The 23,541-nt window shown below is 43.0% G+C and overlaps 2 protein-coding genes across 3 annotated transcripts; both read left to right on the top strand.

The window, feature by feature from the left end:
- The first annotated feature begins 299 nt into the window (after positions 1–299).
- LOC306695602 (low-density lipoprotein receptor-like) lies at positions 300–12,946 on the top strand. 2 transcript variants are annotated; one of them, XM_079158891.1, is made up of 18 exons: positions 300–482; positions 4,504–4,629; positions 5,225–5,347; positions 6,225–6,602; positions 6,940–7,062; positions 7,200–7,322; positions 7,611–7,733; positions 7,892–8,020; positions 8,146–8,317; positions 8,480–8,707; positions 8,830–8,948; positions 9,078–9,217; positions 9,472–9,613; positions 9,714–9,866; positions 9,966–10,148; positions 10,949–11,023; positions 11,166–11,326; positions 11,443–12,946. In XM_079158891.1, exons 1-18 carry the CDS (start codon positions 401–403, stop codon positions 11,479–11,481), a joined length of 2,619 nt encoding a protein of 872 aa, XP_079015017.1. In that variant the 5' UTR covers positions 300–400; the 3' UTR covers positions 11,482–12,946. The 2 variants fall into 2 exon arrangements, with proteins under 2 accessions (XP_079015017.1, XP_079015016.1); XM_079158890.1 differs by having other exon boundaries at positions 9,963–10,148.
- A 4,817-nt stretch (positions 12,947–17,763) lies between these two features.
- ap1m2 (adaptor related protein complex 1 subunit mu 2) lies at positions 17,764–23,529 on the top strand. Its single transcript, XM_079159841.1, has 12 exons — positions 17,764–17,974; positions 19,073–19,229; positions 19,401–19,468; positions 19,591–19,721; positions 19,832–19,979; positions 20,823–20,949; positions 21,037–21,179; positions 21,567–21,638; positions 21,793–21,951; positions 22,204–22,329; positions 22,689–22,764; positions 22,923–23,529. Exons 1-12 carry the CDS (start codon positions 17,933–17,935, stop codon positions 22,946–22,948), a joined length of 1,275 nt encoding a protein of 424 aa, XP_079015967.1. The 5' UTR covers positions 17,764–17,932; the 3' UTR covers positions 22,949–23,529.
- The last annotated feature ends 12 nt before the right edge of the window (positions 23,530–23,541 follow it).

Raw genomic sequence — 23,541 nt, 5'->3', positions numbered from 1 at the left:
TGGTTTGGGAAGAAGAGATAGGATGGAGGGGATGGAAGGAGGACACACACACACACACACACACACACACACACACACACACGCACACCACACAGTGATACAGCATACTTTGGCTCCTCCCCCCGGCGGTGCTCAGGTCCACTTTCAAACATCACACCACTACTTTAGCCCCGCCCTCCTGTCAGCCTCATAGATAATCGTTGGATGTGACTCGGACCTCACAACATTTTGCTGGCGCTCGTCTTTTTACGCACAGCCTCTCTCACTCTGCAGTCTGCCCTCTCCGTCTGACCCAGAGCTTTTTTGTTTTACGCACAGGTCCTGCTGTGAGCTCTTCATCGCTGCGCTCATCGTTCCTCTGCTTTAGCGGTCAAATAAGGACAAACGAGGAGGACTGGACATGTTGGGGGTGTGGAGGGGACTCGTCGGGCTGTCCTCATGTTGGTGCCTGCTGATGCTGGTTCATGTTTCGCCTCAAGCAGGTAAGAAATGTGATTTCCTGGCGATGTTTCTAGAGTGACGCACCGGTGTGTCGAAGTTGGCGAAGCGTATTTATTGCGGTTACACTTATAACTATCAAGCATATTCCACAAATCAATATTTTATGCGTCACGAAAAATATTTTCATGGCATCTTGTGGTATTGGGATTGTTTACATCGGCCTGTTACGAATGTAAATGTTTCCATGAGCTTCTGCGGCGAATATGGCCGGTGAGTGAGGAATTACTTTGAGATGAGAAACATTTGGTTCATTCAGAATTTTACTTCAAATTCAATAACTGTGATATCTCCATTAAGGACATGGGTCATACATTAATAAGAAATACAGTGTGCTCTACTATTTCGGAGTTATATGAATGAATTTACACACCGCGCTGTGATTGGTTTGTTGTTCCGAACAGCCAATCAAACCCGTCCGTGTTACCGGCCCGGTTCAGGTTTCAGTTGGGCGGAACAAACGCGGAAACAGGCGGTTGTCAACGAGAACGGGCGCAGCTTAAAACACCATCCTCTTTGCTGCGAGCTGGAGGAACTAGGATGCTGGAAAATCTGCATTTGTGCATGGCTCTTTACTGGAAGAAGTAAAAGGAGAAAGAGGGAGATAACAGGCCGTATGAAAACAAGCCGAATCAAGCCTGTTGAAGAAAGTAAGAGGAAAAAAAGATGCTTGTTTTGGCTTCTCTGAGATAAACATAGTTTATTATGGGCTACAACATGTGACGCACATCAAGAAGTGATGAGTTATAGGCCACATATAAAGTATTGATACTTACTTTACATGCACTAAAACATGTTAAAATTATCCTTAATTTTAGTCCCACGTCATCACCATTCAGTTTGGCCACAAATGGATTATTTCAATATGCCATTTATTTTCATGGAAATAACACAATTGGGGAAGGAGGTAACCTAAGGCCCCTTAAAGCCAAAAAATATGCCGAAAATGAACTTGGCTTCAACCCCGTTCTGCCAGATAGTAATCCCCCGATAATCTCAACTCTGCCCCATGAGCTTTTCAGATTAAAACTGTTAAAAGTTACTTTCTTCTTTTAGTTCATGGCACTAATGTGTGTTAGGATGTTAGAGGGAAATATTCACGTGTTTCCTTCTCTTTGGGTAAGGTTGGAGCCCTGGTTTGTTTAATGTATTCTCTTTGTGTTTAACATTCTCCTGAAATGAGGCATAGCCGTGCGCTGCAGTTAGGAAGAGTTTTTTTAAAAAGCCACAGTTTTTTTTTTCTTTTTTTTTCCACAGAGGAGACCAAACTTTTAGACTGCAGTGACTCACAGGGACAACACTTTCACCTATCAATCATTTAGAAAAACCTCTGCAGCACGCTGTACAATTAGAGGTCTGCAGGGGTAAAACCCTGACATCAAGCGAATGCTGCACTGGAAATGTGCAGCAGTTCCAATACGTCTACAGACGATGACCTCATTATCAAGTACAGCACTAACTGTACAGTCTTTTAACTAAGATGATCAGATGGGTTGTTGGCGTATGGGAACCCAACTAAATTCAGCCACATTACTGCACAGCATTATTAATTTACTACCCAGAAGCCTCTGTGAATCTGTTTTAATGAAGTACAGCTACACTAGGCTATTGAAAGCAGAAGTGGCTTTCGCCTGGGGCACATGCATCATGGTTATCTATTAACTGCTGGGTGTATGTCTGAGTCAATAAACACACCTCTTTGTGAGGGTTTTTGGCGTGTGTGTTTGTATTACATGCATGTGCCATAAAAAGACAGGAATGCATTGTTTAGAGGACAAAGTCACATGTAGTCACAAAAGGGGATTGTTGTCATGCAGCGTTGTGATGACGACGACTTGTCTAACCTCTTCTGAGTATATGCCATTCATTCCACCAGTTTCTGCTGTCAAACAAGTATGAGTTTCCATACATTTTGGAGTGAATCGTAGCAGTCTGGTGTGTGTGTGTGTGGTTGTACTCGAATGGCCTTACATGGTGGTGTTATGAGCGGTTTGCTGGTTGTCAGGTTCACACTGTGGGTATAAATAGCATCTGAAAGATGCAGTTTCTCTGCGGAAGCAATTGATGCACTCTGCTTGGCATACTGTTTACCTGAAGTACCAAAAATATGCTCAACAACACATTAAAAGTGGTCGAATTTGAAGTAGATCTTAAATAAATATTGATGATTTAAAAACTGTGAAGCGGACCTTTTCACCACAGAAAGGACTTCCTGTAAAGAATGAAAGGAAACCTCTTGCTGAACATTATTCTTGACCCATATGTGGAAGCTGTAGGGACAATTAGCGGGTGAAAAATCAAAACGCGGGCCTCAGAGACGAGGTCGGGAGTTTGGAGGTCAGCGTTTGACCCGCTTCCTCCTCTGCGACTGGAATGAATGAACGCTTCTCAGGAAGGGAAAGTGAGCGAGAGTTGCCTCTTTTTTCGTTGTACTTAGAGTCACCGCATATCTTCAGGAACAGCTGGAGCGTGCTTTGGAAAACTCTATTCCTGGAATCCACGCCTGGCCCCCCCCCCCCCCCCCCCCCATGTGTGTTTTCGTGGTTTCCCTGAAGGCGTGAGCGTATGGGGTACACAGGAAGAGCCTCTCAAGATCAGCCAAAGTTTTTCCACTAATCAGTGAAACCCCGAATCGACTCAATGTTCCCAAACAAGCAGATTCAGAGGAATCCTCACTTCTGTTTTTTTGCATTTTCAAAGCAGGAGGGCTGTGACTTTTGGTAGTAAACCCAGGATTGAGAAAGCATCCTCTCCCTGTTTTACAATTTCCCGAACGACCATTCTGTCGTAACCCATCAGACCTGTACTGTCCCTTTTTTTTTATATGTCATCATATATTGACACACTCAAGTTGAGTCTTCCTTGTGTTTAAAGACTCCGCCTCTGTCTGTGGGTCACCGTGGTGATGCTGTTATGAGGAATGTACCAATCAGCAGCAGGTGGTGTGATTGTTCGACTCCTCCCATGCTATTGTCTTAAAGCGAAAGCCTGTCATGTCCCCGGCCTCCAGGTCACAGGAGAGACTGGCAGTGCAGAGGTGATGAAAGTCACTTGAGCGTGCACTTCCTTCGTTGGTTTCACAAGTGCCTGGATGTCGACGCTCTCTTCGCTTTCACTGGCGGTTTTGTTGAGGTGTGATCGTCTCGGGCCAAAGCCTCTGAGCCCCAAATAAACCGGGGTCAATGTTGGCGGTCGTACCTCTTCAAACTTTCAAACCTCAAGCATGCAGGGAAGCCAAGACGTCGCCACTTAAATGACAAAAAGAGGCGTGCGAGTCCTGTTCCTCACCAGAAATGTGTCAAAGCAACGAGTAGCAGAGGTGTGTGGCTGGGTTGAAGCTGCTTTTCATCAAAGTACACCTGCTGGTGAAAGATGCAAATGAGTGATGAGTGGAGATTCCTACCAGAGCAGCAACATCAAATAAAGCACATTTAATCTAATGAATACTTTTCCTCCATTTAATATTTTTTTCCTCACTCAGTCTAATTTTGACATCTTTATTTAATTTTATACGATATGGACTTTACTTCATTTCCTTTCACTTTTCGACATTAAAGTTGAATTGGTTTGTGGATATGACTGCATGTGTGTGTAATGGGGGAATAAAGAAAGACAGGACGACTATGTGCTCCCCCAAAGGAAGGGCCTGGTCTGTCCGTGAACGTGACATGGAAGCCGTATTACTTCATATCTTGTTCTGACATGAGTCAGCGAACCACACAGTGTTGTTATCGTAATTGGGAAATCTCCTCTGAGTTAAGCAAAGAGGAAAAGGTGTGGCTTTCACAGTTATCTGAACGTCGGTGGCCTTCAATAGTAGTTTTTTTTTTTTGTCCCGTGTGTAATTTTCAGTGAATTATTAACTTCACAATGATACCAGTTTGTTTTGTGTTGACACAAGCTTATTTTTCTACAAGCTACTCACGAGCAGCAACGTGTAAATTGAGCAGTAAATGCTGATAATGTCAGTAGTTTGTCATCATGAATTCTTTTTTTCACTCACAGATGCAGCCTATATATGCAGCTCCACTCAGCTGACGTGTGGAAATGGGAGGTGCATCACCCAAAAGTGGATTTGTGATGGACACGACGACTGTGGTGATGGGACTGATGAACTTCCTGCAACCTGTGGTGAGTTATTTGATCTTTGACTTTGATCTGTTCAGAAAATTAAGAGAAATAGGGTTACAACTAGGAATTATTGTCACTACACTTTACCAATAATCTGCCATTGATTTTCTTAATCACATGTTTTGATTATGATAGTATAAAAAAAGGCCCAAAGTGACGTCCTTTAAGTGTGTGTATTATATGACCAGCAAAAAACAAAGGTTTTCAATGTTCTATCATATATATGGCGAAGAAAAGCATCAAATCTGCACAATTGAGAAGCTGGAACCAGCAAATGTTGGAATTGTGCTTAAAAAAATAAGAAAATAATGAATTGATTTAATTGCATTTTATATTCAGTCAATTTACTGATGGATTAATCAACTAAGTGTTACACAAATGAATGCAAAATATGAAAGAAGTAAAGCACAGAACTATTATCTTCTGCTCATAACATAAAATCAGTGAAGCAGAAACATGTCAATGCAGCAACACAGCACAACAATAGTTTCCATAAGAAAATGATCGTTCAGTTTTATACTGGAGCTGCATCGCAGGCCTGATCTCTTTAAAACATGAGATCGTATTCAACCACACTTCCTGTTTCTGTCCTCAGCAACCAAAACATGTCCGCCGTCAGATTTCAACTGCGGCGCTCCCACCAACCAGTGTATACCGGGAGCCTGGCACTGTGACGGCAGAGCTGAATGCATCAACGGAGCTGACGAGAACAACTGCAGTAAGTTTCATGTAGAATTATTTCACACTTTTTGCTACATTCGAAATTCAGAGCGTGTCTGGGGCCTCCGCAAGGCCCTCAACGTGGCGACGACTGAGCCAGCGGCTCTCAGCTAACGGGACTAACAGCGCTAACTGTCCAAACAACAGCAATAGCTAACAGTGTTGTCCTGAAGGGTGAGGGGAAACTGATGGGTGGGAGCGGCTCTTCCGCTGCGATGCCCTCCGCAGTGCAGAGCGGCCGCCATCAGCTAGCCAGTGTGGCACGCTCACACGCACTAACATGCACTTAAATGCATGTGCGGCTGGCCCGGCCATGTAAACAAAGAATGGAGACGCTCTGATATCAACACACACAGAGGGAGAGTGACGTCATTGACTGCAGAGGTGGACATTACCCCACTTAATCTGTACATTAAAGAATGAGCTGTTTGCAGCTGTATCAATGCTTCGGATGTCGTAGAAAGAATATTCAAACATCACAAACAATATCAACTTAATAGAGAAAAACAACTCAGAATTGTGAAAAGAAGTGACTTCCTGTTCTTGCAGATAAGATAAGGGAGGAGATAGGAAATTGAAATAAATATTTAATAAAGAAATAGCATTTTTATGAATGGAATCAGGTGGTGACTAAAATGTGTCCCGTGTCTGCAGATTGGAGTGTAAGTTATTTCACTTATTGCAGCAACAAACAACAAAACAATTCTGATGTCCAGATGATATTTGGAAATGTGGTATTTGGAAACAAATATACGTTTTTTACACCAATAAATATATCCATGTTGTGTTGCTTTCGGTGTAAATTTCACATCTGATCCATTTCTAGCCTAAAACATCACATGAACTCCTCTTCTCCCTCTTCTGCCTCACCATAGCGGCCAAACAATGCAGCGCTGACGAGTTTCGCTGCACCAACGGCCAGTGCGTATCCACCATCTTCATTTGCGACGGCGACAATGACTGTTCAGACAACTCCGATGAGGCCTCCTGCCCCAAACCCAGCTGCGGCCCTCGGTCCTTCCAGTGCAACAACTCGGTGTGCGTGCCGGCCCTGTGGCGCTGCGATGGAGACAAGGACTGTGCCGACGGGTCGGACGAGTGGCCGCAAAACTGTGTGGGACGGCAGCCGGACAAGACGCCGGTGCGCTGCGGCGCCAAAGACTTCCAGTGTGCAAACGGGGAGTGTATTGACGGCAGCTGGAAGTGTGACGGAAGCTTTGACTGCCAGGATAAATCGGACGAGGTCAACTGCAGTGAGTTGGCTTTCTTGGAGTGTTACAGCTTTTTAAAATGTCCATCCATCTTCCCTTCTGCAAACCTATGTTCCTCTGATAAACATTCTCCAAATCATATTTAGCTTTAACCTTAATAGGAAACTGAGCCTGACGGATAAAGCCTAGTCATGTTTGTGCATACATAATACTGTCGCCGTTCATAGCCACCTGCTCAGTATCGTCAATATTGACACAAGATCCACAACAAACCATGTCTGCGAGGATTTTCTCCTCCATTCGATGTCATCTAATTATTTTTCCCATGTCTCATTTCATTCTCTCTTTCTTGTTTTCCTCCATTTCTCTTCTTCTCCAGGTCGTCCCACTTGTCGCCCAGATGAATTCCAGTGTAACGACGGTGATTGTATCCATGGCATCCGCCAATGTGACAAAGTGTCCGACTGCAAGGACCTCAGTGATGAGAATGGCTGCCAAATAGGTGATTGTCTCAACTGCGCACTTAACTGTATACAGACGCTAATATTTTAGGACCCGTAGAAAAGTGGTAATGTCTTTGCAGAGCAGTCTCATGCCATTAGATTACAGCTGTATTCACACTCCCGTTCTTTTCCACAGAAAATGTGTGCGAAGGCCCCACGAAGTTCAAGTGTCGCAGCGGGGAGTGTATCAGCATGGACAAAGTGTGCGACAAGCGGAAAGACTGCAGGGACTGGTCCGATGAACCGATCACACAGTGCGGTAAGTCAAGTCTTATTTTACCAGCCAAAAATCATCAGACCAGGAAGTGCAGAACATTTTGGGAATAGCTCCAGAGCTCCGGCTCCGTTGCTGCTCGTAGAAATTAAAAAAAGTGAAACCACATCACAGCCTGGAAAATAGGATTGGACCGGCTCGCCTAGCAGACTCTGCTGAGTGGCCTAGATAGTTTGTGGTTTGAATGAGTGAGTTCACCGTGTATTTGAGCTACCATTAGGAAAATGGTTGTCAGGAATACTGAGTAAGCTCTGTGTATCTGCGTCTCCACAGACAGAGACGAGTGTTTGACTGGAAACGGTGGATGCTCCCATGCCTGCAACGACCTGAAGATCAGCTACAAATGCTCCTGCCCTGCTGGATACAGGCTGAAGACGGACATGAAAACCTGTGAAGGTGAGAGGACGGGAGTCTGACATTTCAAATGTTATCTATTTTAGAGGTCGGCTGTGACCAGCTTTAGATGCACGACATATATCTGTATTAAACTTGGCTTTATTTGCAAACTGCTATCTTTCAATTTGCACCTTGACCTTCTCTTCCTCCACCTGCAGACATTGATGAATGTGCTGAGGCGGACACTTGCACTCAGATCTGCATCAACCTGCCCGGCAGCCACAAGTGTGATTGTGAAGAGGGCTACAAGATCGACCCCAGGAGCAAGACGTGCAGGGCCGAATCAGGTAATGACCGAAAACCTCTCCTCACCCAGAACTTCCTCTCAGGAGTAGCTGTCGTCTTCATGGCCTATCGATTTTTAGAGCTAAATTTAAAACGTTTTCTTAACTCCTCTTCCCGTGTCCTCCAGGCACCGTACCCACACTGTACTTCACCAATAGACACGACGTGAGGAAGATGACGGCGGACCGCAGCGAGTACGTCCGTCTGATCCCCGAGCTGAAGAACGCGGTTGCTCTAGACATGGACATGCCGAACAAGATGATCTTCTGGTCCGACCTGTCTCTGAAGAAAATCTACAGGTTAAAAACCTTACTGTAGATTTGAACTTTATCTGTTTCTGTTTCTGTATCAAGGAGTGCTGCACCAGAAAAGCCTGTATCTATAACTCTGTATTGCATTTGATTTGAAAGCGATATCTCGCTCTGAAGTAAAACTCCCCACCCGTGTATGCCTCCCGACAGCTCCAAATTAGACGTGGCTGGTAACTCCTCTTACCACTCTGTGGTGATTGGCAGCGGCATTGAGGCCCCAGAAGGCATTGCGGTGGATTGGATCCATGGCAACATCTACTGGACCGACAGCGTTTTGAAGACCATCTCTGTGGCGACGACAGACGGCAGCAAGAGGAAGACCCTGATCACAAAAAACCTGGAGAAGCCAAGAGCCATCACAGTCGACCCTGTGAATAAGTAAGTGAAGGTTTCAGATTTGTGAAATTGCTGAAATTCTTTTTATTTGTTGTTTAAGTTTGGGTTCAACTGGAGCTTTTAGTTGCGATGTCTTATTTCTAATTATTTCTTGTCCTCTATAGCTTTATGTACTGGACAGACTGGGGAGAGGAGGCCAAGATAGAGAAGAGCGGGTTGAATGGAGCGGATCGCGTGGCCTTGGTAACAGATAACATCATGTGGCCCAATGGCATCACCCTCGGTAAGCAGAACGTCATGGAAGCACTAAATGGAAACCAATAACTTCAGACTGTATAATGAGCACACAGTTATATTGACTAGTCGAATATCTTGAACATGTCCTTGTGTGTTTCCTGCTCCCTCTGGACAGACATGGTCAACCAGCGTCTGTACTGGCTGGACTCCAAGTTGCACACTCTGTCCAGCGTTGATGTGAACGGAGGGACACGACACAATCTCATTTCCGGCAAGGAAAAGCTGCCGCACCCTCTCTCTTTGACTGTCTTTGAGGTAAGTGATGAAGTCGATGCATTCATGAGAAAGTAATCCGGTTCATGCATGGTGAACTTTATCCAGCTGAAATGGTTGAGAAGTATAAAGCTAGAGCTGACTGTGTACTTTATTCCCTTTTTAAATTGAGATCAGTGGCGCTAATTCATTAATCCGGTTGTGTTTAAGGAAACTTAAGCAAATGATGCATTTTTAATGAAACAAAATAATGTTGTCAAACTGTAATACTCGAGGTGCATTTCTCTTTTGAACAGGACAAAGTGTTTTGGACAGACATGACCAACAGTGCTGTTTTCAGTGCCAGCCGCCTGACCGGGAAGGACATCACTCAGCTGGCGATGGACCTGAACCAGCCAGAGGACATCGTGCTGTACCACAACCTCAAGCAGCAAAACGGTACAGACATCACTCGACCGGACACCTATCGTAACAAACAAACTGTTGAGGCCATATAATGATTTCCAATGCTTCTTTGATCCACCCGTCTCTCTTGTAGGTACAAACCTGTGCAGGGAGAGTAGCAGTGAGAATGGAGGATGTGAGTTCCTGTGCCTCCCTGCCCCGCAGATCAACCAGCACTCTCCTAAATACACCTGCGCCTGTCCTGACCACATGACCATGGGACCCGACATGAGGACATGTGTGACAGGTAGGCGTGCCCTTGCACACGGCACTACAAATATAGTGAAATGTAACATTAAATCATGACGGTAACTCTTATATTTATTTGCTTACTTACTCCCAGCAGCCTCAGTTGCCCCTCCTGCCGAAAGCAAAACTGGTGCAGCGCTGCCGCCCAAAGCTCCCACCGAGCCTGCTGCAACACCCAGGCCGGCTGTCACCACTTCTACAACTACAACTACCACCAAAGAAGCCACAACTACCTCGTCTGGCCAGCAAAGCACACAGCAGCCTGCCGCGACTGCTCAAGGTACAGGAAGGGGTTCTGGATTGTGTCTGATGAAGTGATTACAAAATATCTGTCTAGAAAATTCCCATCAGAGTACGTCATTGCCCTTATTCTATGGCCACATGGCAATGGGAAAAAAAGGCAAGCTGAGTTTAAAGTGTTAGCCGCAGGATAAATGTTATTTGTTAGCATTGTGAACATGTTAGCATGCTGACCCTAGCATTTAGCTCAAAGCATCGCTGTGCCTGAGTACAGCCTCAACGAGTCCTATTTAAAGATTTTGTGTTTTTGGCCAGATAGCCCATAATTAATAGTTTCACCAGTGAGTTAACCGGTACCATGCAGCATAAGTATTGTTGCTATGGTTACCTGCAGTTTGATATACCTTGCACAATTATTTCAAACTGCAGTTTGTATTTGGTCTCCTGACAGACACTTCCCAGCATGCATCAGAAGCGTTACCTTTCTGGGGCCAGTGGAGTGATCAGTAAACGTGAACGTTTCACTGTGCTTTCCATAACGCATTATGACGTTTAACGAATGTTTCAACATTAGGGGAAATACACCTATTCGCTTTCTTGCTGAGATTCACATGAGAAGATCGATGCCACTCTCATGTCTGCACAGTAAATATTAGGTCATAGCCAACAACCAGTTAGCTTAGCTTAGCATAAAGACTGGAAACAGGATAAAGTCTGTGAACAAAGTCAGCCTCTCAGAGCCTCTAAAGCTCTACAACTTAACACGTAAAGAGTGGTATTGATCTAACTTTAGAGAATTATATAAGGAAAACGGTTATATTGTATTTTCTGCTTTTTCAGGTAACCGATTGGCAGCCTTGCCCGAAGAAGCCACTTCATCCCCCCCGGTTGCTCTCTACGTCATATTGCCAATATGTAAGTTCCATATTTCATCTCCTTGTGGCTGTCTGTTGAATACTCAGCCACACATGCAGCCCTAAAAGGGCTGAAATCTGCACTTCATTTTCACTACTCACAACCAGCCTTAGTGACCTTCAAATCTTGTTTTGCTCTGCAGTGGTCATGTCCCTGCTGGTCTTTGGAGCAATGATGCTATGGAGACACTGGCGTCAGAGGAACACCAACACCATCCACTTTGATAATCCAGTGTACCAGAAAACCACGGAGGATGAGATGCAAATCTGCAGGAACAGCTCTGAGGGCTACGTCTATCCTCAGGTATCTTCACTTTGATACCAAGTCACTTTATTGTTCATTAAATATAGTCTCTAAAAATAGACGGAATAATTAAAGCTGTAAAACAACATAGTTATTTTGACTTTCTTTTGTTGCAGAGGCAAATGCTGCGCATGGACGACATGGATGTTGCATGATGACCCAGAGATGAAGAAGACACTAGCTGCATTTAAAGTGATTTAGTTTTTCTGATGCAAACACCAAGCAACAGAGGCCATTTTTTTTACTGCTTCTGCTTAACCCCCTCCCCTCCCCATGAGCTCATTTTGTGGCTTATGTTTCTGACCTCAGCACTGTGCCGTCCAAATCTGAAGAAAATACAGAAAGAAAAGTAGAAAAAAAGAAAAAGAAAAGATCTTTAAAACTTTACTATGACTAAATGCAGCAGAGCAGCAGGAAGCTATTTAGTCAGACCACAAAATAACTTAAAAATGAAGGATGTTACTGCTTGCTTTCAGAAGATGATGTTCTTAGTCCCGGAGCCTTGACTCTTTTGAAGCTATCTGAAAGTTGTCTTACTTTGCCACCTCAGTACATCGATCAAACGCACCTCACACACGTTCGACAAGTTTAACTTGAAAAGCCTGACTTATTCTGTCTCTATATTCATGTGCCTTCCATCCACACTCTGGTAATTCAGCAAAGCTAATGGGACGTGCATAAATGCCTTACTGACCTCACTACCTCCCAAACCAATTTCTGTGGCAGTTAATGCGATAGTGCTTTAGCCACACGCTGTGGCGGCCTTCTCTTCTCCTGGGTAAAGGGTTGCACATTTAGTTGTCTTTAATACCAGAGGCTTTTGTCTGTATTACCCATCAATGTAAGCCCCATTTAAATAAGTACTCTCGTGCTGTTTTTTTCTTTTGTGACCCATCTTCAAGAGTGTGGAGAGTCACAGTTGGTTTACATTGTAAGTGGAAGAGCTGCTGAGTTTTCTGAAGTCAATGACGATAGTCAAGTAAAAACCTTATCATAGCACTGTAAATAGTTCCTGTAAATATTGTGTAAAACTATCTTCAGTTCACTCTGGTGTTGCCTTTTCACATTTGTAAATTGTAATCAAGAGATGTTGTAAATATGTCAGAGATTCTTTTATTTATTTATGGAAAAACTTGAGAGAAGGTTTTTGAATGTAGTCGTCTGACTGTAAATACAGTAATACTCTATGTTAAGCACACACGCCGTGTGATGTTTTGGTTCCAGCTAAGCCAGTATAACCATTACACTGTACAGCGGTTAACCTAACTTATGTTCAATCAAAACTCTGGTCAGCTGCTCAGTTATGTGTGTGTGTGTGTGTGTGTGTGTGAGTGACATCCTGTACGAGTCACTACTGCAGCGTAGTGCTGCAACTTACTCAGAAATGCTTAAGAAACTCTATTTGTCCCTTTACGCGTTTGTTTGTTTTTCAGTGATAAATAACATAATTTATTCAGCTTTTCTGTTTCTATGACTTTTTGTTTTCACTGTGAATTTAAAGCACATACTGAAAGTAGTGTGCAAAGGCAGCAAGATGTATGTATGGACAACATCCGTTTTGTTAATGCACATTGCTTTGTTCATTTTTGGTAGTGTTGGTCTTTTTCTAAATAAAGAAAAAAAAACTCTTTAAAAATCTGTCTTTCTCTTTAATGAGGGTTGGTTTTATTATGACTGAACTGTACTGGGACATATGAGAGAAAGCCTTCTCATCCGATCCAGGCCTGATGATTAGATTACATATATGAGGACACAAGATATAAACTGATCTCGGTACTGAATGTCTTGCAGAGCTCTCCGCTGACAAAGCTGATTATCCCTGGTACAGTTGATGTCCATGAAACCTGTGTGTTGTCCTTGAAACGCTGCCATTGCGCTCCATCTACAACACAATACAAACGCAGAGCGGATGAGTGCTTAGACGTATCGCCATTAGACTCTCTGCCTTTGACGGGGGATTTGATGTTCTCGTGACTGGGATGACATAAACAAATGTGTTTCCTCTCATTTTAATCATCTGCTGGTTTCACTCGATGGTTTTAGCAGCATCCACAGCGTCTTTGCTTTTAAATCTCTTACAATGATTAAACTCTCACTATCCTACTGTCATCACTAGAGCTAGGACGGCTACTGTATTTATGCAGATTACTACGACATTCTGGTCATTTTAAATGACTAAAACTGATCTGGCTTTGGGTTTGGAAAAGATGTCATGACCAGTTTTCTTTACATCTCTGTTTTCATAACACCTCACTGGAATTTCCACCTTCAGTCGCATTTTTTTGTTAACCATGTTTCCCCATTGAATAAAGAGAAATGAACCACTTGTGTAGAATTCAACACAAGTCGTGTAAGAAAGAGAGCTACACGGCTACTGTTTGAATAGTCCAGGATGGCATGACACACTGATAAAAGCAAACAACCAGCAAACATCCTCTCAGTAATCTAATATACATCCTCCATAATTCATGTTTAATAATGGTTCCTCTCTCTAGAATGACAGCAGTGCTCAGCCCGCTACAGTGCATCAGAGAGCGGTGAGGGTGGTCACTGAGGAAGCAGTGGTGTGGCGTCGGTAGCAGCTGGTAAGATACAGCCGTCCTAACAGAAAGGGAAGGTGAAACCAGCAACAAAGAGTCAATGCAAAAAGCTGTTGAGTAATGATAAAGATAGAAACCGTGTATGTTGAGGTTTGGGTGACCCAGAGACTGTCGAGGAACAGGATTGTGATGCCAGAGGTCAAGATACACATCTTCTATTATTTTTTCTATAAGTTCTGATCTGATGACTGAATGTAAAGGACTTGTTCAAATATGTTCAAAATCAATTACAATACTCAAACAATGGACATGAATAGAGTTTCTTTCTAATGTTTTAGCAATGCAACCATAGACCAGAGTTTACAGAATAAAAGCATCCTTTCTTTAAAGTTACAAGAAAGCAGCTGAGGTGACTGCAGAGGAAGGGAGAAAGTATTTTACACCGACAGTTTGAATATCTTTGAATTCAAAATCTCTCGTGAGGCTCTCGGGGTTTTGCATAACAATGGTGTAGAGGTAGAAAAGAAATGAATGAAAACGATTTTAGGCCCTCGCATTGTGTGTGTGTGTGTGTGTGACAGAGAGAGGGCTGGGTTTGCCGTCAGTGACGGCTTGTTTCACTTTGGTATGTCGTCTTTCAGGACCTGGGATCCACATTCCAGCGTAAAGGACGCCACGCCCGCTGGCATCACACCTGTTGAAGGCCAAATGGTGTCTGTAGTTCTGCGCATTCGCTTTACTTTTGACTGTGTTTTGACATTCTTGTTAAAATGCTAATTTCAACAGTTAATTGGGCCAATTGCATCTGATGCTTATGTTTCGATAGCAACACGCAGCATCATTGTTGACAGTTTTCTATTCAGAACAAATTAGCCTGCAGGCCTGTGAGGCAATAAGCAGATACACCTGAGGCTCAGGGGACAAATGACACCTGTCCCCTGCTATGCTCTCCGTCATCCATATCCACGACTCACCACACTATTTGCATATGCTGTCACCCGATTGGCCATCTGGCAAGCCGAAGGGTGGAGCTGCATCTCACACCACCGACACGTAGGCGAAGGGGAGTGTCCTCACAAAATTGACAGCGGAAGGTGTAGGTGGAGGGGGGGGGGGTGGAGGATGGATATTCCCCTGTCAGGTTGCTAAACAGGGCTCCAACCGTCCTGAAGGATAAGGTAACAACAACAGCAGCCTGTCTGGCCCCTGCCTGACAACCCGAGGGCCGAACCAGCTGAACCACAGCATCTCCGGCAGGAGGATGCAACTGATACTTGTACTGTAGAATATCAAGCTGAGGATGACCTGCTGTATCCCTGAATGTCACGAGCAGCTCTGCTGGGTATCCAGCATCAATTCCAAAACTAGCACTCGAAAAGCCGTCGTCGTGGGTTCATATCACAGGAAATCTCACTAATATCTCTTTCAATCGGAGCCGCCATGCTGAGCTCAACCGCTCTGAGCCCGACGGTATCGCTCCACTTTAAACAGAAGAGCACTTAGGTGGTTCTCAGGAGACTAACCAGAGGTTACAGAGTACAGTGCTGTCTTTCCCATGGCACCAATCTGTGATGGATTTAAGGTCATCTTTGTGTTCTAATGTTTTAAGAAACCCAGTTCACCTCATCTGAGTCCATGAGGTCACCCTTATGAGCATGAATAGAGGTTTTCCCCCCTCTGAAAGAATATACCGCTCGGCCTCCATTTTTTATTCACTGTAATAATCCTCTTGGAATAACTGTGGAGCATCAAATGTTTTCCTGTGGAATTGACACTGACGTGTAGGGCTGCAACTAACAATTATTTTTCATTGTTAGTTAAATATGCAGATCATTTTCTTGAAGTATCAAGAAATTTGAAAACCTGGAACCAAAGTGTGTTTGTCATTTTTGCTTAAAAATTATTGAAACAATCAAGCAGTCGAAAAAAAGTTGCCAATCTTTATGAGGCAATCAACTTTTTATCATTCCATCTCCTCTGCGTTTCAGCCCACCTGTGCTCGGTGCAGTAGTACATTTAAAGACCGAAACCGTACTGATTGCCGGCTAATGCTCATGCCCTGAGCTAGCTTGAATTCCAAAGGGATGAGGGTTAGAATAATATTGAAGTCATGTGTTTACAGGAAGGAAACAGTATAAGGGAAACCTCCTGTTTAAAGTGCGTCAAAGACAGTGTAATTCAGTTGGAGATGCAGCAAGAAAGAAAAGAAAAGTCACATTTGTTGTTGTTTTTTAATTTTGTGTTTGCATATGTCTGTGTTGGACCTCAGCCACCATAGAGGGATCCCCTATAATCCAGATCACATGAGCCAGTGAGGGGGGGTTAAACATACATGTGGTTGAAGCTGAGGGGAATAACGGTGATGTTTACATTAAGAAAGCTCTTCTCTTAACTGCAGATTGATTTGGGCCGATGTGAGATCGACATTTAAAATCCTAAATATTTGTAGATACGAACCTCAACTGGAAAAAAAGATATACAATGCTGACAAATTGGGAAGTGGGTAAAATGTCTTGTCTTTTTATAAACTGTGTCAAACAGAGCGACTGGTCTCCCGCAGCACAGAGTCAGTTTTGAATGTTGCTTTAGAAAGGTCTTTATGATAGCCTTACTGCAGCTCATTTCCTGTGTGAACGCAACATGTTAAAGGTGTAGCTATCTCTTTTACAGCTCAGAGTGCAGATAAGGAGAACCAAACCTATATGGACAAAAGGAGTGGGATATTGGAAAAGACTGATCTCCATCTGGCCCTCAGAGACACACATTCACACGCCTCTGTTGTGGTGTGTTATTCGGAGTCACGGCCTTCCTGATAAGAAGCGGACCGAGGGGTATGGTCGGAGGATGGGATCCGGGGCATAACGCCACGCAGAGAGGCCCAGTGGCTGGTAATACATGGAGATCTTGTAGAACAAGGTTTATGGCTTCAGAAATATGCCGAGCATGTGGTCAGTAAGTGCTTCTGCAACCCTGAGGCCTGAGGCTGCAGGTCAGTCACTCTCAGATGAAGGTAGTGCACCTTTCACATGTGATAAAACACATAATGGCCTAAAGAAGGAAGTGTACCCCATATGTGCTGCTGTTTTATATGTATTTCTTCTAGGTCTTTGCACAAAGGGGAGGCACATTATTAAAGAGGGAATAAGTAATAATGAGTTAATGAAGTGCTGAAAAATAAAACAATATTGCTGCCTGTTTTTTTAATTTCCCCCTTTTCTATCAATTTGGATTGTCTTATTTCACGATAGACCATGTGGATAAACCAACTAAGGAAGTCTCTAGTGGTGTGACGGGATCCAGTCAAGCCCGACACTCTTGTGTCTGTGGTGGCAGATGAGTTTTTGTTTTTTTAACTGTGCTCAATTAGTGATAAATTATTAATACATTATTAATAATTAATAAATTATAAATAATAAAAGATCTGAAAAATGTCCAGGTAATTTACAATACAATACAATATATATATATATATATATATATATATATATATATATATATATATATATATATATATATATATATATATATATATACGGTTTTATCCAGTGATGGGCAACTGGGTGCCATATAGTCCCATTAGATTGAAGAGAAGGCCGAAATCTCCTAAACTTGGCAACTCACACCAAAACAATCTAGACTGATAAATAGCACACCAGGTAAGAGGAAAACATATTTAGTTTTGATTTGGGGGTTGAACTGAGTACTCTTTCAACCAGACACATCAGTTAATTAACATGAATCAAATAGGAGTCAGCACACACTTTTTTTGTCCCTGCTATGATTTGTGCGCCTGGGGCGCCCTCTAGCGGATAGGTTGAGCAGCACACACACACCTCCCCTCCCCTCCCCTCCGCTCCGCTCAGGTGAATGTTTCACCTGCATGTAATGACGTCGCGACACCCTCAGGAAAAAGAAACGGAGGAGTCCATGATCACCTCAGGCTGATGAATGTCTGTAGTTTTTCATGGCAAAACGAGCGTCAAAGCAGTGAAGACTCGAGTTGAACTTTAATCGGAGTTTGTGTGCTTTTGTAGTCTCGCGCGTTCACCTGTGGGTAGAAAACACGATGTCTTCCTCCGCTGTATTTGTGCTGGATCTGAAGGGGAAGGTAAGATTAATGCCCGAGCTGATTGTAGACGCTGATTGGTGCGTACTTTCGGCGACTCAAGTTATAAACCACCGAATTTACTGCTACTACGGGCTGTTTCGTTACCGTTTTTAACTGTTAAACATTAACGGCGCTTGCCTCGTTAAACATTAATAAAGGGCCTGCGACACACTCATTCATCGGCCTTTTCCGCTTTACTTCCGGATACATGTCAGTGGAAATACACGCTGCAGCCTCGAAGGACTTCAGTGAAAGTGACCATTTGTGTTGCAGCACCTGTAGCCTTCAGTGGTGGCATTTGTGTCACCATCCTTTTCTTGTTGTTGTCACAGTGCATGGCACAAACAGCCCTTTGTTTCCAGACACGGGATGTAACCTGACACACAAGTTAGTGTTACTGAGAAAACGGATGCATGTGGTTTCAGGTGTGTGATTAAAAAGGGTGTGTTGATTGTTCAACACACACGTGTGACATTAAATATGACTTGTTCTAAGTGAGCTGCAGGATGCTATAACTTCAGGTAGTTGTATCTTAAGCAGGTGACAGGTTTGACCCGTTTTGCATCTGTATCATCCACATCCACACCCGAGGGTCTGTAGAACAACTTTATACTGAAAAAATATATATATTCTATTCACTATCACAATAGAGAAGGAAAAGCTGCAAATCGTGACAACAGACGCAATTACTAGAAACTGTTTGGTGTTTTTGTTTGAAAATTATTAGGATTTTTTATTTATCAAAGTCCACATGATAATCAACTGATCAGTTCTGGTGATGAGTTGGCAATCAAATCATTATGAGATGATTCCTAATACCTAGAATCACCTCGTCAGTGTACTCGTGAGAAGAGTCAAACCCACTAATATTGCGATTGTTTATTTTTCTCCACAAGTTAAATATTGATCCATCAGCAGCCGTCCAACATCAGGTCGCACGTCTCACAGGTTGCATAATGTACTGTGACAAAATGTTACTTCAAGATCTGCAACATTATTTCTTGTAATTTCTCTCGGAATCTGAGCATTTTTTTTTCTGTTTTTAAAGTCCCGTCACAAAAGCTGTCTTCTCTGTAACTCTTAACCCCCCCCCCCCAGGTGTTGATTTGTCGCAACTACAAAGGCGACGTGGACATGGCGGAGATCGACCACTTCCTGCCTTTACTCATGCAACACGAAGAGGAAGGACTTCTCTGCCCGGTACTGTCACACGGCAACGTCCACTTCATGTGGATCAAACACAGCAACCTGTACCGTATCCTCTGATGTGGCTGCCATCTACTAGTTACTGAGAGTCGTGAAGAAATAGCGATAATAATAACGTCACAGATTGTTGAATTAGATCCGTCAATTTTAAATGTCAGGAAGTGAACAATAGCGATGATCTTAACTGTGTAGAATACTCCTTGACCTGATGTCTGCACAGTGGTGTCCACGACAAACAAGAACTCCAACGCCTCCCTTGTGTACTCGTTTCTATACAAACTAGTCGAGGTGAGTCACGCCCCTCTATGTGACTTATAATTGAAATGTTTGCGTGACGAGGCGGTGTCGATGGTGATAATCCACAGTAAAACCACAGATGAGGCTGTTTATGTGCTGTGTGTATTGTTCAGGTGTTCACCGAGTACTTCAAAGAGCTGGAGGAGGAGAGCATTCAGGATAATTTTGTGGTCGTCTACGAGCTGCTGGACGAGCTGATGGACTTTGGATTCCCTCAGACTACCGACAGCAAGATCCTACAGGAGTGAGGCTCCGCGAGATGCACACGTCATGCGCAGGCGTGCATAAATATCCAGAGTATCGATGGAGAGAGTGTAGCTGAATCACAGCATCTTCTCTTCACATTCCTCGCAGATACATCACTCAGCAAGGCGCCAAGCTCGAGGTGGGGAAATCCAAGGTGCCGACCACCGTCACCAACGCCGTCTCCTGGAGGTCAGAGGGTATCAAATACAAGAAGAACGAGGTCTTTATTGATGTCATCGAGTCCATCAACGTACTGGTAAGACCGGACGTCGGGCTAATTCTTTTTATTTGTGTGAAAATTTGTATCACGTGTGCCGCTCACATCACTTTTACTTGGTTCAAGCTAATTTTGTTTTGCTTTATGCGTCATAATGGAGCAAGTAGTGCATGAACTTTCTGTATTTTTTTATGCTTTTGGTACACCTAATCCATTTGCTGCTTCTTATTTAAGTACCTCTAGGAGTGGTAGTAGTGGAGGTACTGCAGTGGCTTCTTCATGTCACAGTACAGGGCGACGATGATATCAATTCATGCTCTTAGTGACGCTGTGCAAACTGATTTTATTGACTCAGTAAGTCGGGAAAAGTAGGTTCTGTCGTGTTTACTTATAGCCATAGAGACCTCGGCGCCGAGTGGTAGAGAGTGCACTCGAAGCGAGATACTTTATGAGTGTCCGTCGCACAAAAAACTCAAATCTACACCAATGATGTGGTGAAAATAATAGACACCTTTTGATGTTGCTGCAGTGTTTATTCATGTGTATGTGGGTGCTGCAAATATGGGTACTAATTTTCATATTATCATTATTATTCAGTGGGTTTTATTTCCCATCTTATGTTATGTATTCTATTTCATCATTATTTTTATCTTGTTATAGCAAGTGTTTTATTTCTCCATCATTTTTCTAATTTCACATGTTATTTTATGTTTAGTCTATTTATTGTGCTGCATTTCTTGTATGAAAGGTGCTATACAAATAACGTGTATTATTATTATTATTATTATTATTATTATTATTATTATTATTAATAAATCAGATTGTGTGTTTAATTTAAACAAAGTGTTCTCATTAATTCACCACTGTGTATTGTTTGTTCAGGTGAATGCCAACGGCAGTGTGATGAGCAGCGACATCGTGGGCAGCATCAAGCTGAAAACGATGCTCTCTGGGATGCCAGAGCTGCGGCTGGGCCTCAACGACCGAGTGCTCTTCGCTCTCACTGGACGTACGTACACTGTTGCCCCAGTTATCTAGCTCAACCATCTTGTTATGATTTAAATAAATACCACTGACTGTACCGTTGTGTGTTCAGGTGACAAGGGAAAGACGGTGGTGATGGAGGACGTGAAGTTCCACCAGTGTGTCCGTCTCTCGCGCTTTGATAGTGATCGAACAATCTCCTTCATTCCTCCGGACGGGGAGTCTGAACTCATGTCGTACCGCATCAACACCCACGTTAGTCCAATTCAGCACCTTGTTATCTGGCTAAAACGTTAATATTTGGCACATATTTACGGCTCACACATTACATTTGATACGCGCTTTAAGCCCTGTAAATACATGTATGTGTAGACGGTCGGAGTACAGTAATTGCTGGTATTGCTAGTGTCATATTCTACCGGTTAGAAATGGCGATAGATGGATATACATGATTTGTTCATTGTGCAGAAATAATTAGTCAAGTGTTGCAGTTCCGAAAGCCTTATTTAGTGTTATAGTACTATGCATGTTAACATATGATTTAAATTAACATATATATATATATATATATATATATATACACTAGAAAAGCCTTTTTACGTTGTTTTGAATGCTTATTTAATGACACCCCATCTCTTCCAGGTGAAGCCTCTGATATGGATTGAATCAGTCATCGAGAAATTCTCTCACAGTAGAGTGGAGATCATGGTTAAGGTACTGACCGACAGTATTGGAAATGTACTGTGAAATATACTTGTGTCACTTGAGATGTGTTCTTTAGAAACCGTTAAGAGAACTGCACAAAAGAATTGAAGCAAAGATTCTCCATCAACTAGCTTTTACAGTAACCGTTGTGTTGTATTTTTAGGCAAAGGGGCAATTTAAAAAACAGTCCGTGGCAAATAATGTGGAGGTGAGGGTCCCCGTCCCCAGTGATGCCGACTCACCCAAGTTCAAAACCAGCACCGGCAACGCCAAATATGTGCCCGAGAAGAACATGGTGGTGTGGACCATCAAGTCTTTCCCTGTAAGAAATCAACTCCTTATGTACCTTTTTTATATGCAAAGGCTTTGACTTCAAGTTGTATTACTTTCTTTAAGGTATTATTGCAGCTGATGTTCTGATCAAAGATTGGAACTTGTTTTGTATTTAACTCTTTGTCTGTCTTCTTGTCTGTCCATCTCTCTGCATGTCTGTCTAATCCATTCCTCTGTGTGTCCATCCATCCATCCATCCATCCATCCATCCATCCATCCATCCATCCATCCATCCATCCAGGGAGGCAAAGAGTTTCTAATGAGAGCTCATTTTGGTCTGCCGAGTGTGGAGAACAATGAGCTTGAGGGCAAACCTCCCATTACCGTCAAATTTGAGATCCCATACTTCACAGTCTCAGGAATACAGGTGTGTGTGTGTGTGTATTTGTACCGAGTCTCTCTGGTGTCAAACAATCCCAAAATTTAGCCTGTGGTAGTATGAGTCAAGTCCACCCGTGAGCAGAAGACATTTATACTGGATCTGGAGCCTGTCGGAGCATGATGTATCTTGTTTATATATCAATTTGTACAATTATAAAACTCAGTCACCTGAGAAGATCACAGCTTTGCATAGGGGCGTTTACAGCCTGTGCATAGTCAAGTCCGGTCCTGTTAAAGCTGATATTGTGTGCTCAGACTGGAAAACTAGTTCTAATTTGAATTCCCGGTGCACATTAATGTGTCTTGCCTCAACACGATTGTGTCTCCCTCACTCTCTTTCACCAGGTGCGATATATGAAGATCATTGAGAAAAGTGGTTACCAGGCTTTACCGTGGGTCCGGTACATTACACAGAGTGGAGGTACCCTTCATTCATATTTTTCTATTAGACCTCAATACAACTTACTGTTTTCAGAACGTACTATACTATTTGAGCAAGTGGTCAGATACACATGGATGTGAATATTGAATCATATTTCCCTTTTATAATTCCTCTTTACATTTGTTCTTTGTATTTAGACTACCAGCTGAGGAGCAATGTGTAAAGCCTGCTGTATCTCACCAGGACCTCCAGAGGAACATCAATACTGACCACTAGACTGAAAGAATGTCTTGAAATTTCACCTACTATATTTAATGCCAGCAATCTTGTTTTATGAAATCTGTGTGCAACTTGATTTTAATGTTTATATTGTAGGATAACTGCAGATTATTTAAATGCTTAATGAAATTATTCCTTTAAACAATTTGTCATTTGTGACCTTTGTATTATAGTTGTTCTCCTTTTGTTTTTCTCACTAGTTTGCCACGCCATATATGGACTGATTTTGTCCCCATACCGTAGTCATACATTGTGCAATCAGTCACGAAAATCCGCCTAAAATTAAAAACTTACACGCGCCTTTTTTTTCCACATTTGCCTCTGGAGAAGTACAACCTCAGGTCAGAAATCTGAATGAACTGCCCTTTGAAGACATCAACGTATACAAATCGCCCGCTTTCTTCGCTACGTCTTCTGATTGGTCGACTGCTGCTGTTACCACAGTGATAGTGTAGTAACAGAGTTGTAGCCCTGCCTCTTATACCATATATGGAAGAGCAACACCCTCTCGGCGAGCTATGATTGGTCAGCGTGTGT

Source organism: Pholis gunnellus (genome assembly GCF_910591455.1).
Source record: "Pholis gunnellus genome assembly, chromosome: 5".
NCBI classification, from domain to species: domain Eukaryota; kingdom Metazoa; phylum Chordata; class Actinopteri; order Perciformes; family Pholidae; genus Pholis; species Pholis gunnellus.
This window is presented reverse-complemented; position numbering and strand designations above follow the sequence as displayed.

Excerpts from the sequence above, each read along its gene's own strand:
- LOC306695602 (XM_079158890.1), top strand. The coding sequence starts at position 401 with ATGTTGGGGGTGTGGAGGGGACTCGTCGGGCTGTCCTCATGTTGGTGC. Across the intron at positions 483-4,503 it reads TCATGTTTCGCCTCAAGCAG|ATGCAGCCTATATATGCAGC; the intron begins GTAAGAAATGTG and ends TTTCACTCACAG. Across the intron at positions 9,614-9,713 it reads CAACCTCAAGCAGCAAAACG|GTACAAACCTGTGCAGGGAG; the intron begins GTACAGACATCA and ends TCTCTCTTGTAG.
- ap1m2 (XM_079159841.1), top strand. The coding sequence starts at position 17,933 with ATGTCTTCCTCCGCTGTATTTGTGCTGGATCTGAAGGGGAAG. Across the intron at positions 19,469-19,590 it reads TTCTATACAAACTAGTCGAG|GTGTTCACCGAGTACTTCAA; the intron begins GTGAGTCACGCC and ends TGTATTGTTCAG. Across the intron at positions 21,952-22,203 it reads GGACCATCAAGTCTTTCCCT|GGAGGCAAAGAGTTTCTAAT; the intron begins GTAAGAAATCAA and ends CCATCCATCCAG.